The sequence below is a fragment of the Lacerta agilis genome, chromosome 13 (genome assembly GCF_009819535.1).
Source record: "Lacerta agilis isolate rLacAgi1 chromosome 13, rLacAgi1.pri, whole genome shotgun sequence".
Classification (NCBI taxonomy): Eukaryota; Metazoa; Chordata; class Lepidosauria; order Squamata; family Lacertidae; genus Lacerta; species Lacerta agilis.
The window spans coordinates 22,432,185-22,450,585 of NC_046324.1; the positions used below are offsets into that span (position 1 = coordinate 22,432,185).

General features: G+C 42.6%; 1 protein-coding gene across 1 annotated transcript in view; it reads right to left on the reverse strand.

Moving 5' to 3' along the window:
• The window catches only part of MCTP2 (multiple C2 and transmembrane domain containing 2), a 95,501-nt gene that overhangs the window by 61,764 nt on the left and 15,336 nt on the right, over window positions 1-18,401 (reverse strand). The window contains exons 5-9 of the mRNA XM_033167102.1: window positions 17,688-17,764; window positions 16,033-16,144; window positions 15,066-15,101; window positions 6,465-6,629; window positions 5,088-5,218 (exon numbers count right to left, since the gene is read on the reverse strand). Of these exons, the coding sequence (XP_033022993.1) occupies window positions 5,088-5,218; window positions 6,465-6,629; window positions 15,066-15,101; window positions 16,033-16,144; window positions 17,688-17,764 (521 nt within the window). The remainder of the gene's footprint in view (window positions 1-5,087; window positions 5,219-6,464; window positions 6,630-15,065; window positions 15,102-16,032; window positions 16,145-17,687; window positions 17,765-18,401) is intronic.

The window sequence follows — 18,401 nt, forward strand, 5'->3', positions numbered from 1 at the left end:
GTTAGGGTAATATCCCAGTCAACATATGCATGTTCCCAAAGACATGTTGGAATTATGTATATTAAGCAGAAAATGTGCCCAGTTCCCTCTTTGTGGGCAGACGGTGTGCATATTCCTCGTGAGGCTGGATAATATCAACCACTCAACTTACATTATCCCTAACATATATGTGTCACATACTTTTTTTTGAAAAAAGAGGAGGACAACAAAAACATTTAAGTATTTTCCAAGAATTGGGAAGGGAGAGACTTGCATATTTGTAGCTGTGAAAAATCCTGGAGCGAAAGCATTAAAATGCATTTTACTCAGAAATACATGGGGCAAACTTTTCAAGAATCTCTGTAGATTTAAGTTATTATGGAAGACGTTAAGCAAACATTTGCATTTTCCAACCAAAAGGGACTCAAAGAGGAAGAGTTCTACTGCCATGGTATGCAGTGGGATTGAGTTTCCAAACACAGGCAGAGATGAGAAGATTTTGGAACAGCTTTTCGGTGCTTAAGGCCTGTCGACAGGTTTTTATTTCAACAACAACTTGTTTAGGTGTTTTCTTAATAGCCATTTAAAAAAAATCCTCAGAGCCCCCCCCCCAAGTTGGGTTCCTTCTAGGTAAATGGGGCACACATTACTCCAGTTTGATTTCTTTCCAGCTGTAGAACCACAGTGGTTGCCAGCCATCTGCTCTAAATTGCAGAGACTTCCTACTTCTAAATAGCCAGTTTTGGAGAGGAAGCACACAAAACCTCTCCCTCCTTCCCCCCAAGACATTCAAGCTAACGTCATTCCAGGTGGAAAAGACAGTGGTGTAAAATAGGGGTTAAGCATTCCACTTGCAAGTCATCCGAAGTATTTGCTTTCGTTAAGTGTTTCAACCAAGGGAATGAATGAAGTGACTTGTATCTTAGCAGAACTGGTTGCCAGTTGCACGAGAAACTGAAAGTTTGCTCTTAAAAGGCTGCACTTGAGCATACCTGGGGAAGGCCCATAGTTCAGTGGTAGAACATCTGCTTAGCATGCAGAAGGCCCCCAGCTTCAATCCACAACCTTTTCAGGTAGGACTGGGAGCAAACCCTGTCTGAAACCTTGGAGAGCCCTGGCCAGTTGGAGAAGACTTTACTGAGCTTGGTTGTCTGACTCGGGCTGCTCCCTAGGTTTTGTTTCATCAGCAGAGACATGAAACCAAGTTTTCTTGTGCAACTAAATACTTCTTTCAATCACATAGAACAGGTGTGGAGAATTTGTAGACCTTCGGGTGCTGATAGACCCCCAACTTCCATCAGATTGAACCAGCATACACAATGGCCAGGGATGATGGGCTTTAGAATGGATGGTCACAGATTCCCCACTCCTGGAGAACCCCTGCAGGCTTATCAGTAATGGCTGGCAAACCTCCCAGGAAGCCAATTCTCCCATCAATACACTTCCTCCCCCATAAACGCTTGCCAAGGTGAGAGTGACACACCTCCCTCTTTGTTAGAACTGCATATTAAGCAGATTGCCTCTTAATTCTGTAAATCATCTAGCCCCTGCTAGAGAAGGCAAGTCTATCAATTTCAGTTCCTCTCTGTTTCTCATTTCCCCAATCCTAAATAAAGTTCTCCACATTTTCACATCTGTTTGTGACTTTTTTTTTAAAAAAAAAGAAGTCCTCATGAAAAATTCATCTGCGTTTTAGTGCAAATTTCTCCTAACATGCACATTTTTTTCCTCTGATATACACGTTTACAAAGCAGTTTCCCCCAATGTAATGAATTTTTGTACCTTTTAAAAATTGGATATATCCATTTTTATACACACTTTACCGCAGTACCTGCATTTTTGTACACATGACTTTGCTGGAGAACAACATTTCAAAATTCAGATCAATGCAAAGAAAATTAGAGAGTTGGGTTTCAAAAAGTACAAATTGGGGAGCCTTGTCTTTAAATGCAAACTGCTTCGGATTTCTCTGGCATCCCAACCCCTGATCCGCATGGCTGACATGCCACTAGAGGAGGACTGAGGAGACGTAACATAGGGGACAACAACTCATACAGTAAACAGTTGTAGACATTACAGCAGAGTTACGAGTCCCTTGCCTTGGGGGAGACCGTTTTGGAACCATCACTGCTGGGTTCTTTGCATTCCATCTGATGCTCACATGGTGGAGGGTTGGGGGATGCGAACGGATTGTGGCATTGCACTGAGATAAACTGCTGTGTAAACAATTAGACACACAAGCAATTAAACAGCTGGATTGCCACATTAAAACTCAATATGCGTTCGCGTTTCTTAACTGAGTCTTTTTTTACCACTGGATCGCATAAAGTTTAATCACTTATTTTTTAAGTGTGCAAATGTCTTTCGAGTGGGATCTGCTGTCCCAGCGCAGGTGGGAACTCTGTTTGCAATTCCTTAGCAAAACTGTGCAATCAAGTCTGGGCTGTGGTCTGAGTGATCCCAGATGGTTTGAATAGTTAGTGGCTGTACAAAAATCTTTCAGCCTTGGAGAAAAGCAGCATTTAACCCTGCTTTACCTGATGGTTTCAATCAGCAGGAATATATCAGATGCCATCAAACTTGACATTTCATCTCTCTCTCTCTCTTGTTTGTTTAAACTTTCACTTAAACTATTTAGTTGTTTATTATTACTACTATTATTATATTTATACTTATTAATACCCTGTCTTTTTCCCAGAGACTCAAGGCAGCTTACAGATAAAATAGAAACAGCTAAAAGCATAGGGGGGAAACAATCACTTCAAATTAATTAAACACTGATAAAATTAAAATGAGAGAAAGGGAGTGGGAAGAGAGACAGATATTAAAACATACAGATAATTAGAGTTTTTATTTTAACTTGACTTCACATAAATTTATTTCATACCATTGCCTTGCTGATGCCTAGACTCTTGTAAATCCTTTTTTAAAAAACATTTATGCTCATTTCACTATTGATTTGATTTCATTTATGAGTCCCTTCCCATAAAATATCTCCAAGTGACTGCACAGCAAACACATGGCCTAAAAACACAACTCCATATGTAAAAACAATTCCATATATGCAAACAATTACAAATATAAAAACAATCTGAAGTACAGGTGCAAACTGGGATAAACACCTCCAACAAAAAGGTTTGTTGGAAGCAGGCACTAAAAGGCGTCGTCAGTCTAATATTCAAGGAAAGGGAATTGCAATGGGCAGGTTCCACATCCCTGAAGCTCTGATTCCTACATTGTATGGAACAGACCTCCTGATAAGTTGGTATCTGCAGAAGGCCTTGCCATCAGAGTGCAGTAATCAGTTAGGTATATAGGGGGTGAGACTATTTTTCAGGTATCCTGGTCCCAAGCTATACAGCCTTTGTATACCTGTACTAACAGCTTGAACTCAGCTAGGTAGTTCATTAGGAGCCACTGCAATATTTTCAATGGCAGTTTAACATGACAGTGATAGTTCACCTGTGCATTTCGAGCTAGCAGGTCAGGCTACCCTAGTCCAGAAGCAACCATAGCTATCTTACCAGCAGACAGGCACTCCTAAACACTGAGGTCACCTTGGCCTCTAGTGATATAGATGTATCCAGGAGAATCCCCACACACTATAGACCAGGGAATCGGCTACAATAGCCCCCCCCCAAAAAAAAAACACATTTTGAATGTGTTATAAACATGCAACACCAGATGGCGCTGGAGAGTAAAAAAAATCAATGTGATTTTCCATAGCGTTTTTTTTTATACCTTTGTTATAACAATTTAATTTCTGACTTATTTGTAGCGGGTTTTTTCCTGTGTGTAGATCCACCCCAGCTCTTTTGGTATTCAGGTTATTATACATGGATTGTTGACTGCCACAAGTTGTCCACAGATAATGCATGCGCCGGGATACAGACTTTTAAAACAGAAGGTGTGGGATGTTCTAAATTGGTTATGCGGCATGGGCCACATTCACACCATACATATAAAGTACTATGATGCCACTTTAAACAGTCAACTCCCAAAGAATCCAGGGAGTTGTAGTTTGTTAAGGGTACAGAGAGTTGTTAGGAGGCCCCTGTACAATTCTCAGAGTGGATTCAACATCAATTCCTCTTCCACAACCTGGGACCTCCAGCTGTTTTGGACCGCAGCTCCCGTGAGTCCCACCCAACACAGGAGTCATTGCGTCCCATGCAAATGCAAGTGGTACAGTTCACAGAATCACATTCTAGAGTGACAAAGAAGCAGACAAAGGGAGAATGAGGCTATGCAGAAGCAGATTTTATTCCCATGGCTGGGCTTACTACACATATAAGCCTCTAAACAAGAGTACCGTATTTTTCCATGTATAACATGCCCCCGTGTATAACGCGCCCCCTATTTTGGGGGACTCTAAATTAAGAAAATGAGGGGAAGTTTCCTTTGGGGGGGATTGACCAGAGTAGTTGTTGAGCTTTTTTTGTGGGGGATTGCAGAAAATAGCTCACCAAAATGAGCTCGCCACCAGCGGTCCCAAATCACCTGTCTGATTGCCACAGCGGCAGCCAATCAACAACATCCCTTGCCGCAACCGCCAATCAACCGCCAAAATGCCAGCTCCAGCTCCCAGCTACAACCAATCACACATCATGACACTCTACTACCCGTGAATAAGACAAGCCCCAATTTTTGACATTGTTTTTTGGGTCAAAGAACCTCGTGTTATACACGGTGAAACACGGTAATCCCTTGCGGACTGCAAGGTTGCAGTTCAGTAATAAAGCTTCTGTTTCATAAGCAGAAGGACTCAGGTTCAATCACTGATATCTTCAGGTAGGGATAGGGTTCAAATCCTTACTCAGCCATGAAGCTCACTGGGCGACCTTGGGCCAGTCACTGCCTCTCAGCCCGACTACCCCACAGGGTTGTTGTGGGGGGTTAAATGAGGAAGGGGAGAACCACATATGCCACCTTGAGCTTCTTGGAGGAAAAGGTGAGATAAAAACCTCAACAGATAAATAAATACACTGAGAGCGAGTGAACGAGTGAGTAAGAGAGATTAATCCACATTTTGTTCCCCACATCAACTTCATTCATATTCAAGGCTTTCACAAAACACATATTTAAAGAGAGAGGGGAGGGGGACTTACATTCCCAAAACTTCTTCATGCTTTTTGTTATCCTTTCCCCAGATCTCAATCTCCAACACATCCTTCCTGTCAGAGAAGTAGTGAAAATCAAATTGTTCCCTCCACTGTGGATTTGCACTCTTACAAAGTGTCTAGAAAACATGCAGTTACAAGGTTTATTTTTCTTTCAAAGGGTTGTTGCTTTCGTTAAAACAAACAAACAAATGAAATTCAATCTGCCGAAACAAAAGGGGGGTGGGGGAGAGAACACAAATACAATCTAAAACAATCAATATTTAGGGCATAAAACACTGGAGCAGGAAAACAGACGACCCCGGAGGACTTAAATCTTTGACACACAAATTGAACAGGTGTGCAAATGTAAAACACGCCGAGAGGTAGACATTCTGAAGCAGGTATGATAAACTGTTGTGTGGCTTCTGAAGGAGAAGGGCCATAACTCAATGGTAGAGCATCTGCTTAGGATGCAAACTTTACCCTACTACAGTGTTTTTCAACCACTGTTCCGCGGCACACTAGTGTGCCGCGAGATGTTGCCTGGTGTGCCGTGGGAAAAATTGAAAAATTCAAGAGAATTACTTTATATATAGTCAATATAGGCACAGAGTTAATTTTTTTAACATTTTCTAATGGTGGTGTGCCTTGTGATTTTTTTCATGAAACAAGTGTGCCTTTGCCCAAAAAAGGTTGAAAAACACTGCCCTACTGCACATATTTGTAAAGGTAAGGTAAAGGACCCCTGGGCAGTTAAGTCCAGTCAAAAGTGACTATGGGGTTGCGGCGCTCATCTCGCTTTCAGGCCGAGGGAGCCGGCGTTTGTCCACAGACAGCTTTCTGGGTCATATGGCCAGCATGACTTAAACCGCTTATACATCATGTGACTAGAGAACGCCACTGCAAAAGTGAAAATTTTGAAGGAAAGCTTTGGTGTTTCAGTTCGCATATTGTGTTGCAAAGTGCAAAACAGGTGGATTTGTCGTTAAATGCCAACTGAGTCAAACTTCTCCCCACCCCGAGGACGTGTTATTTTGTGTTTAACCTTTATAATGGCATGGGGTGGCAAGGGTTAAACACCCGCTCCGCTCTAAAGAAGCTGGCAGCACCCACAATACATACGCACTGAGCTGCATTTCAGTTTAAAAAGAAACCAAAAAGCACACAGTTGAACATCCATGATTAGCTATCTACAAAATGCTTCATTTGGCCCTTTCATAGTTAGCTTCCCTTGCTGTGTGCTGGCATTTCAGAATCAAGGTGCGCTAAATATCTAGTGGAATGAGGTTATTGGAGAGGTCACACACACAACCACCGTCACCAGTACCAGACGTTTAAGAGAAACAAACACCAGTGATTAGCCCTTTCCATTAGCATGATTACCTTGCTCTTGTATTTTTGCTCTCCCATTTTCAGCAAAACAAATATCTGTGTCATGCCCCCTGCAGGGATGTGCTTCCCTTCTAGTAAGGCGATGGTCACCGTCCCATTCCACAGCTGGCTCTTCCGCCAGGAATCCGTCAGCCTGAAGGATCGAATGACGCTTGCCTGAAAAAAGGGTGAGACAAGCACAATTCCATAAATTCCATATGTATACATTGAGAATACGTTGTTGTTGGGGTTTTTTTTAAAAAAAATAGTATACATATGCAAACATATACCCAGTGCTTTTTTCTGGGGGTACGCATACATTTTGTGAATCTAATGGGAGAAGAAACCAATAATAATAATAATACATAGTTCCTTCTCTAGCACAGTGAATCGTCTGTTCCGTTGCTACCCCTGATGGTGGCTTCATTTCCTGTCACGGTATTTCCTGAGTCTCGGGCGGAAGCAAGAGTACCCCTAAACATTATTATTTTTTAGGGGGGGAAAACTGCATATATCTATATCTACACACACACACACACACACACACAGGATCAGTAGAAGGGATAGATGAATTAAGTAATTTTAGTTTAGACCAGGCTAAAGATCTAAGAGATTTTGCAGTGCCTGTTCTACACTAGAGCACTTCAAGTGTTTTAATTTATGTGGTGATTAAGCAAGTTTCCTGATCACGCATCCTTTCCCCCCTTATTGCCTCACCAATGCAGTGCCCTCTCTGGATGGCCTTCATTGCGTCACACCGCATGGGAATGCTAGTGTCTAGAAAATCAGTCTCCTTGAAATATTGTTCTAGTGATTTAAATAGGCACTCCTCTCCTCAGACACTGCATTGGAGAGCAAACTCGGATCAAAGTACAAATTTTCTGTTCTAGTAGAGAAGGCATAAAGAGGTAAATGTAAGTCACTTTGAGTTGCCTTTGGCAGGAAAAAGCAACTAATAAATTTGTTGTTGTTGTTGTTGTTGTTGTTGTTGTTGTTGTTGTTGCTGTTGTTAGACACTAGGGCATGGCCAGAAAGTGTTATCAAGCCAATATCTGTCAAACTATACGTTTTGGTACCAGTATTAGATTGATGTGTCAACTTCCAAGAGACTGCGATCTACTCCCACTATAAATGAACTGGCAGTGATCTACCCATTGGATTGACCAGAGTTGTTGAGATTTTTTGGGGGGCGGGGGAATCACGCAATTGATCACGATTGACTAAGGATATCCTGCGATTGACCGGTAGATCGCAATCGACCAGTTGGACAGGCCTGTGTTAAAGTGTTCTAGGTCTTTTAGAAAAGTACAAAAAATCCTGAGATGTGGGGTGTAAAGCTTGCCAAGTGTCAACAAAGCCCCAATTTTCTAATAAGCTTGTACCATTTCTAGAGTTCAAAGGCTTTATTCATGCAGGAACTATTTGCAGGATGAGTGCAGATCAGAGAGAGAAAGCAGCAGACATCTTGCCTGGAGAGAACAAAGTGGCTCAGCTTTTAGGAGTGGATTTAACTGAGACACAGAGGCTCAAGCAGAGCCATCATGTGGTTTAAAGTAATACATGCATTAACTAGAAGCTCAAGAGAAGGAAATGTATTCACTTTTCTGCAACATAGCACTTGGCAAGACATTCAGCAAGTTGGCCACCACCAATTTGAATGTCCTAGCCCTGACTGCTGCTAGTCATGGTCCATAGACCAGGGTGTCAAGATGATGTTCAGAGACATTACAGAAAATCTCTTTCTCTCTCTCCCACTGTCTCACACACAGTCACCCCTTGATGACTGCAGGTAACATCACATGGCGACCTGCATATCTGTGATGGCTCACTAACAGCTACCATCAGAGATGGCTCAAATCCAATGCCTCGCAAAATTTCCACATTAACTTGCCCAGTCATCAAGCACAGAACAAATCAAGCAATGTCTATGCATGCGTGGACCACATCTATATAAAACAATAACTGAGGAAAAGCTCAGAAAAGAGACTGGCCTTTTTAAACAATTGTAGCTGGACAGGCCTTTATCAAAATGTCTTAATCAGGAGAATTATGTGTGCACTCTCTCATGCTGAATTTTTTCTTGTAAGTTAAGCATCCACGCCTTCTGCAACCCCACACACAGATCCATTTATTTCTATACAATCAAGGCATTCCATTGGAAATACATATCTTGACTTTCCTTGTACCAAGGCTAAGAACTCCCACTTTTTTTTAACGAGAGAGATTTCATAAATCCAGCTGCAGAGTTTTTTCCCCCTCTTTTTCTTTTTAAGGTTTTGTCTCACAGGACAAAAAAACCAAAAGCCTGCCCGTTCCCATGGACATACTTCAAAGTCCCCACTGATCATTTTCTCCCTAAAAGCAGCAAACTATTTGAAATCCCGTTTTCTTTTGCTCTAGCCCCCCCCCCCCCCCGTGCACCCTTCTACTCCCCCTTGTTAAAAGGAAATGGGGGAAATGTCCCCAAAGGATCAAAGGGCAAGCCTACAATCTGCCAATTGCCAAAGAAAAACAGCCCCGCTTCCGTGAAATATGCTCTAAAATAATTTTGCGGCTTGGTATGTCCTAATTCCGCTCCCCCCCCCCCCCCCCGCAATTGGATGTTTGTCTTGGAAAGGCTTCTTTCTAACTTGTCCATAAAAACAGGCCCACTTAGGTTCTGTGAGGCCTGCGAAAAACGGAATCCGAGGCTGGCCATTAAAAGGGTCTGGGAGATTGCTTCCATATGGCAGAACAGCATGAGAGAGGAGAGGCCAAGGCCCTCCAGCAGGCTGCACTTGGCTGGGACCTCCTGGTCTATCCGTGGACACTCGTTGCGTTACAGCAGAACATCTGGATTATTGCTTGCAATGTCCCTGGGAAATATCCACATCCCATCAAAGCCCTTTATCTCTCTCCGCCGTACTTTGAACATTTTAGCGCAAAGCACAGCCCTGTTTGATGTGCGAAGCTCACTGTGTTTAAAATCCTAAGTGAGGCCCCCTCCCCTCCCCTCCAAACCTAGCCTGTTCTCCCCTCGCCTTTTTCTCTTACCCTTTCTCTTTCTTTTCTTAGGATGGGAGAAGGGAGAGGATAGCTGAAACTCACTCCCAGAGAGGCAAAACAACACACACACACACACACACACACACACACACACACACACGTTGGGTCATTTCTTGAAGTAATTTCCTTGTCAGTGAAATACAGACTCAAAGAACAGGGGGTGTGAGGGAGAAGAGGGAAGAAGAGGTTTCATTTTTAAAAAAAAAGACCTCTGATTTGGAGATCATATTGGAGGAACACTGGAGTTCTTCGAGTGTTCGTTCTCAACTCGCTCTCCCTTCTGAATACACTCACACAACATATAAAGTCGTATTTGTGCATACTTGCATTCAGGCTGTGCATTTAGAACATGAATCTAAAGCATATTTAAATGACATTTTGCCTCCTAAGAATTCTGGGAACGGTAGCTTACTCTTCACAGAACTATAATTCCCAAGAAGTCAGCAGCCACCAGTTCTACACAGCTGCTCTCGAGTCTGTGGGAGCTCACAACAAAAAGTTTGCGAAAGGGGGTTAGTAAACAAGGGTGTTTGCGAGAGCACTGGGTAGGAGAGTTTAAGGTTGAAGCCCAGAGTGCTGTGTTTCCACATATGCAGGATCCAGAGACATGCACAGCAAGGCAGCAGGAGCAGCGGTGAAAAACACCTATGCCTTGTTCGTTTTCCTGCTTGATGCATGAAGATACACCTGCAGCAAGTGTAAGGTGGATGCCCTGCTGGAAGAGAAGGTACAGCAGCCAGACTAATCTTACAAGTTTGGTGGATCAGGGGAATGCTGTGGATGTAATGTATCCAGATTTTAGTACGGCTTTTTGACAAAGCCCCCCATGATTTTCTTGCAGAGAAGCTGGTAAAATGTGAGCTGGACAATGTTACTGTTAAGTGCATTTGTAGCTGGTTGACTGACCCAAAGAGTGCCCACTAATAGTTCCTTGTCCTCCCTCAAAAAAAATGGTAAGTGGGGTGTCATGGAGTTCTGTTCTAGGCCTGGAGGTGCTCAATATCTTTATAAATGATTTGGATTACGGAATTGAGGGGATGCTAATAGACTTTGCAGATGACACCAAACTGGGAAGGGTAGCTAACACCTCAGAAGGTTGAATCAGGATTCAACATGACCTTAACAAAATGAATTTCAATGGGGACAAATGTAAGGTTCTGCACTTAGGCAGATACACAATTATGGGATGTGGGGATACCCGACTTCATAGCAGTACATGTGAAAAGGATCTTAGTAAATTACAAGCTTAATGTGCCAATAGTGTGATGCAGCAGCAAAAAAAGCTAATGCTATTCTAGGATGCATCAACAGAAGTATAATGTCCAGATCGCTGGATGTCATAGTACTGCTCTAGTCTACCTTGGTCAGACCCCACCTGGAATACTGTGTCTAGTTCTGGGAACCACAGTTTAAGGGTACAGTATTGACAAGCTGGGATGGGTGCAGAGAACACCGACCCAAATTATAATGCGTTGGAGACCAAGTCTGATTAGGAACAGTTCAGAGAGTTGGATATGTTTAGCCTGGAGAAAAGAATATGGAGAGGTGAGATGATAGATATCTGAAGGGCTGTCACATGGATGATGGAGCAAGCTTGCTTTCTCCTGTTCCAGAGTGGAGCACCCAAACCAGTGGATTCAAATTACAATAAAGGAGATTCCAACTAAACAGTAGGAAGAACCTTCTGACGCTAAGAGCTGTACAACAGTGACACTGACTCCCTCAGAAGGTGTTGGACTCTCCTGAACTGGAGATGTTCCAGCAGAGGTTGGGTGGCCATCTGGTAGGGGTTCTTTAGCTGTGATCCTGCATTGCAGGGGGCTGGGCTAGATGACACTCCTGTGATATTGTTTAGAATAAGAACATAGGAAGCTGCCTTATAGCAACTCAGATCCTTGGTCCATCCAGCTCAGCATCATCTACCATGATTTGCAACAGATCCCTAGTCAAGGACACACTCCCTGTCCTACTTGGAGATGTTGAGAGTTGAAGCTGGGACCTTCTGCGCACAAATCAAATGTCCTACCACTAAACTGCAGACCTGATGTTTTAACCACTACAGGACTCTCCTTTCAGCCGCATCGTGCAAGAGAGCTTCAAAATCGAAGCATCGTCTATAAAATGAGACAGCAAAGTTGGCAGAACACACTTTTTTTCTCCTTAAAAGGGACATAATGACTGAATTCACAGAATGAACGATTCACAAAATAAATACAGAACCAACTTTCGTAAGAATGCAAAAGCCAAATGGATCAGGCCCATCTACAGTGGTGCCCCGCTAGACGAATGCCTTGCAAGACGAAAAACTCGCTAGACGAACGCATTCGTCTAGCGGAAGGCTGCCCCACAAGACGAATTTGTCTATGGGGCTGCCTCGCAAGACGAAAAATTTTCGTCTTTTTTTTTTCTTCGTCTAGCAAAAGCGCGGCTGTCATTGCCGCTTCGCTAGACGAAAAACCCGCTAGACGAAAATTTTCGCAGAACGAATTATTTTCGTCTAGCGGGGCACCACTGTAGTTGAGCATCCTGTTCTCACAGGGGCCAACCACATGCTTACAGGGAACCCTTAAGCAGGACCTATATCAAACAACACTCCTGACTAGCTGTGGTTTCCAGCAACTAGTATTCAGAAGCATTACTGCTTCTGATTGTGGAAGCAGAACATGGGCATCATGGCTACCAGCCACTGATAAACTTATTCCCCATGATTATTTGTCTAATCCTTTTTTAAAGCCATCAAAGACACTGGCAAATTCCATGGTTTCAGTATGCACCATGTAAACGAGTACTTTCTCTTGTCAGACCTGAATCTTCCAACATTCAGCTTCCTTGGTCATCCCCGAGTTCTTGTGTTACAATAAAGTGAGGGAGAATACATATATTTCCGCATGACCCGGAAGCTGTCTGCGGACAAACGCCGGCTCCCTTGGCCTATAGAGCAAGATGAGGGCCGCAACCCCAGAGTCAGACACAACTGGACCTGATGGTCAGGGGTCCCTTTACCTTTACCTTTATATCCGCTTTCTCCATATCATATGTAATTTTAAATACTTCTATCATGTTGCCTCGTTCAGAAATGGAGAAAAGAATATTGAGTTCTTCCTCCTTCTAATACATTGTCAGATGTCAGAAGTGTTGCAGCGGTGGAGGTGATGTGGGGTGGGGTGGGGGGGTGGGGGGGAATACACCAGTGTCAAGTATATGGATCCATTAGAGTGCCTGGGTTTGTTTTTTTATTTCTTTCTGGTCTCTTAATCCAGTCCATCCTCATTTCTTCTGCCCCATCAGGCTCCTCCTGACCATACTTCCATAACCTCCCGTGCCTCCCTGAGATACCCAAATTCCCCCAGCACACAATTTTCCTTTTGTAGCCTTTATGTTCCACCATGTGCATGCACACACACATTTTTAAAAAAAATGAAAAAGAAGAAGAAAAATGGGGGTGGGAGGTGGGAAAGAGCCAGTAATGTTTCCACAAACTGGCATTTCCTAACTAAAGAAAGTTATTGATGTACAAAGCCAGGGGTTTTTTTGTTTTTCTTTTTTTAGTGTGGCAAGAGAATCAATAAACCAGGAAATATGGCTCTGTCAAGTGCTGCCCAGGTAGTCTTTCTGGGAAATCCTTTACTGCCTCTCAGATGGTCACAGGAGTTGCTGTTTTGCCTTAAAAAGCTCTCTCCAGATCCCAAACTCTGCCTTCTGTATGAAGTACTGACATTCTTCCACCCTCTAGTGACAGCAACAGAAAAAGGCAAAAGGTTTGGGAGTTCCCTTCTGCTGCTTTCTCCCCTCTTGTTTCTTTTTGCAAAATAATAATTTTGCCTCTGCTGAACACACTTGGTTCACCCTCTATGGAAACCGTTAAATTTCATTTGTGTGCGATGGCAAGAGAGGGGAGAAAGATCTTGAAACTTTTGCCAGAACCTTGCAAACTAAGCAATCTTATCAAAAGTTTTGTCTCAGTTATTATTATTTTTTTTAAAAAGAAACACAGAAATAACCACCAAAAAAGTTACCACCAAAAAAAACCCGAGAGAGATGGAGGGGGCCTTTAAACTAGATGGACTGTGAAGGCCAGAGCTTAGAAGTCTGGATTCTTTTGGAGGGATCTCCAAGGCCAATGAAATAAAGCAAAATTGAATGCTGGTTGAAGAGAGCAGAGCACTACCTTACAGGGGTGTCGCACAGATCAAATACGGGTTTGAAATGCCAATACAGAAGAAGAAGAAGAAGAAGAAGAAGAAGAAGAAGAAGAAGAAGAAGAAGAAGAAGAGGAGGAGGAGGAGGAGGAGGAGGAGGAGGAGGAGTTTGGATTTGATATCCCGCTTTTCACTACCCGAAGGAGTCTCAAAGCGGCTAACATTCTCCTTTCCCTTCCTCCCCCACGACAAACACTCTGTGAGGTGAGTGGGGCTGAGAGACTTCAAAGAAGTGCGACTAGCCCAAGGTCACCCAGCAGCTGCATGTGGAGGAGTGGAGACACGAACCCGGTTCCCCAGATTACGAGTCTACCGCTCTTAACCACTACACCACACTGGCTCTAGAAAGGGTGGGGGAAATCCTCAATGATACATTGGGCAATAGACATGGGAATGATTGTGGAATGCGGACATAAAATTCACAGCATGCTATGGTTTAAGAGAAAACTATATGAAAATGTTTTATCAATGGTATCTAAAACTGAGAAAATAGGCAAAAAATGTATAAATCAAAAAGTATTGGAAATGCAGAGAGAAAGAAGGTACTTTTTTATCTTATGTGGTGGTCTTGTACAGTAGCAAGGTTAAAGCTTACTGGGAAATGAAATATAATGAATTGGGACAGATGTTTAAAATTACATTTGTAAAAAACAAAAACAAAAGGAAGCTTTTCTTTTGGGAATTATAGGGGCAGAACTACCCAAACTGTATAGAAATTTATTCACGCATGCGACTCCAACGACAAGAATGTTATTTGCCCAAAAATGGAAAGAAGTCCCGACGAAAGAAGAATGGATACAAAAACTTATGCAGAAATGGCAAAACTTACTGGAAAAATAAGAAATCAAGATAACAAACTTTTTATGAAAGAATGGAAATGGTTTATTGAATATTTACAAACAAACTGTAAACAGACAAGGACATTGGCAGGATTATTGTAATAACCTGCAGTTTTATAAGAGTAAATATTTAAAGTAGATGAATAAATGAATAAGTTAAGTTAATTTAGAATATGCAGCAAATATAAAAAATACATTTAAGGAACTGCAGAAAGAGGGGGAAGGAAGTCGAGTTTCGAAATGTTAAAATGATTGGGAAACTATTGAAATGTATATAACTGAAAATCATAAATAAATAAAAAATGAGAAAGGATGGGAAAACACTTTGGGAAGAATGTCATCTGGATTCTGTGGAATAAATGTTGTTAATAATGGAGAAAAGAGGAACACGTCCTTTCCACTCATCCACTTCTCCAGTTATTCCACCAGTGCGCTAGTGTTACCCAAATCAGTAATTTTGGGTAGAAGACAGGAGAACAAGACTGCAAGAGTTCCAGATGCACATTGAGGGGAGTTGGCAGGCAACTTACCTTGGGGGTAGAACGCTTTCTTCGATTCGTCCACCTCTGTTTGTCACATCCCCAAACAGAGCATCCATGGGGCAGAGGAGGAGGGAAGCAGAAAGGGACAAAAAGGTGGAGACAGTTAGCAGCTAAGCCTAGCCTTTGAGAAGAGCTCATGCAGTGGTACCTCTGGTTACGAACGCTTCTGGTTATGAACGCTTCAGGTTATGAGCTCTGCTAAACCGGAAGTAGCTGCTCCTGGTTGTGAACTTTGCTCAAGGATGCGAACAGAGGTGCGTGCGCAGCGGGAAACCACATTAGTGAAAGCGCACCTCAGGATAAGAACTGTTTCAGCTTAAGAACGAACCTCCGGAACGAATTAAGTTCATAACCAGAGGTACCACTGTATCTCCTGCAGATTCTTAAGCTCTACAAATGCTATCAGAAAGGCCCTGCATAGATAGAACATTTTAAATGTTTGTAACCTCCTTTTCAACCAAATGTCTCAAAGGAGACCTGAAAAGTACTAAAAACAACACAATTTTTTAAGCTACTGTGTTATATTATTACATATAACAAAAATCTAATGATGCCATCATGCTGCAGTCTGCTTGGCCACAAACAGGTGGTGGTGAAAACTGGACTCTCAGAACCGCTGGAGGTTTGGCATGGTCTAAAAGAGGGAGAGGTGGCTTTGTTGAGCTCTAGGGGGGTGGGGAATGCTATGGCAAGGAATAAAGGAAGAGGCAGGTGGTTAAGTTGCTGTTTCCAAAAAAGCAGGTAGGGATTGTGTCTGGAACCATCATTTGCATGCAAATCATGTGCTCTGCCACTGCGCTCTGGTACAGCACAGAGTGGGGCCCCACTGAATGCAGTGCACCTGTCCTACCTGCCTCCATGCCCTGCCAGGGACACTTGCCCATCTTCCCTCCTGTCCTGATGGCAGCTATTTTTCCTGGGGGAGGATAAGAGAACCATCTCTTGAACCACTTACATTTCTTTTAACATCTCCCTGTTTCACAGCAAGCCTCACGTCCAACAATATCACACCCATGTCATCCTCTAAGCTGTTTGGATCTTCCAGTTTTAGGGTCATCTCACTAGTCCTGAAAGCAGAAAAGAAGAGAGTTTATTTAGCCAAAGACTGCCTTTAAGATCACAGCAGAGAGCCACCAACTATTACATGGTGCCACGAAGATGCTATTTCTGTTCTCCATAGCCTGTTACTATTAATGTACATGATTTACATATTATTTAAATGAGCAGAGGTGGGGCAGGTTTGGCCTTCCAGGTCTTGCTGGACTACATCTCCCATCAATCCTGACCATTAGCTATGCTGCCTGAGGCTGATGGGAATTGGAGTCCAACAACATTTGGAGGACAACAGTTTTGCCAGCCCTGTTCTAGAGCAGTCATTATAAAGACAAAGGCAGGTGTCTGCATGAGAGACAAAAGGGAATGGAAAGAAGAATGGACAAAGTTTTGAGGCCAAGGTGAAGATGATGATGATGATGATGATTTTATACCCCACCCATCTGACTGAGTTTCCCCAGCCACTCTGGGCGGCTCCCAACAGAATTAACAACAACAACAACAACAACAAAGCGATAAAACATCAGACATTAAAAACTTCCCTAAACAGGGCTGCCTTCAGATGTCTTCTGAAAGTCAGATAGTTGTTTATTTCCTTGACATCTGAGGGGAGGGCATTCCACAGGACAGGTGCCACTACTGAGAAGGCCCTCTGCCTGGTTCCCTGTAACCTCACTTCTCGCAGGGAGGGAAACCGCCAGAAGAGCCTCGGAAGTGGACCTCAGTGTCTGGGCTGAATGATGGGGGTGGAATCACAGCGACCTAGAGTTGCACACCCACACTTTGTGTACCATAGAGCTTATATTAATTTAGAGACAAACGTTATTAAGAAAATTCTAATCTGCATTTGCTTGCAATATTTCTTTCAAAAATTTGAGAAAGGGTATTGGCACAAGTAAAAATAAAAAATTGTACAGACCTATACAGACCTATATATTGAAATAAGTGTATTAAATACACAGTGGTACCTTGATTCTCGAACTTCCGAACGGTTTGGCTTCCGAAAGGTTCAAAAACCAAGGCTTCCGATTAGCGCAGGCACCCCGGAAACAATAGCCGACAACCACATCAGATGTTCAGCTTCCAAAAAATGTTCAGAAACCGGAACACTTACTTCCAGGTTTTCAGCATTCGGGAGTCAAAACGTTTGAGTACCAAGGCATTTGAGAACCAAAGTTCCACTGTATATGAATTTAGGTACCTAAGCACTTATTATTGTCCTAATTTGTTTTTTGTTTGTTTGTTTGTTTGTTTTGGGTTTTTTGGGGGGGGTTTCATTATTTTTTTTTTCAATTTTCCAATTCTTCATTTGAGGCCTAGGGGAAACGTAATATCAAATTTCTAAATAATATCGCCTTGAAATTCAAATGCAAGCTGTAAATTTAAAGGGTTAACGCATTCCTCATGGTTTAATTTTAAAAGAAAAAGAGAGGGAATGGATTCAGCAAGCTAAATTAGAATTCTGTAAGTTTTAGCATTTCGAGTCTCACAGAATGAATAACCAGCATCCCTAAGTAAATCAAATTAATGTTTAATAAGCTCTAAGCATACCAGTACCTGTTCAGTTCCAGTTCACCCAGCATTACAACCGCTGAACCCATAAAGTCTGAAGAGGTTAAATCTCGATCATACACCTGATGCATATGGAAACAGGAGAAGAGGAAAAAGAAATATGTATCTGGACACCTGGAAACAACTTCTGCGTTTCAGATAAAAGAGCTATTTGTTCTCATTTAGTTCTACATCAGGCTCTGCAATTCACGTGAAAAGCAACAGTTGATCACATTTTTAATTGTTGTTTATTGGCCTGGTTCAAAACACTAAGCTGTGGTTTGTTTAGCTAGCGTGTGGCTTGTTTGAATGCCTGAACCGAGACAAGCAGACTAACCTGGCTTGTTGTCTTGAAATGATGCAAAGCCAGGGTTTGTTGTTGGTTTACAAACCATGGCTTGTTTAAACTCTACTTTGGTATTGGTGTGAGCCTAACCATTCTGCTCAGTTATGCTTTAATTGGCTACCCCAGCTCAGATATCCAACAGGCTATAGGCAAGACAACTGGAAAACAAACCTAGCTTTGGAGAGCGAAATTGGCCTATGTTTGCTCATCTGAGAGATGGCTCGATGTTTGTTGAGCAAACCATGGTTTCATGTTATGTGCAAATAAAGCCATTGAAAAGTTTTCAGGTGTATTCATAGCACTTCTCTCCACCCCCCCCCCCAAAAAAAGAAAAACGAAAAAACACCCCTCAATATTTTTTGTTCACTTTTGTC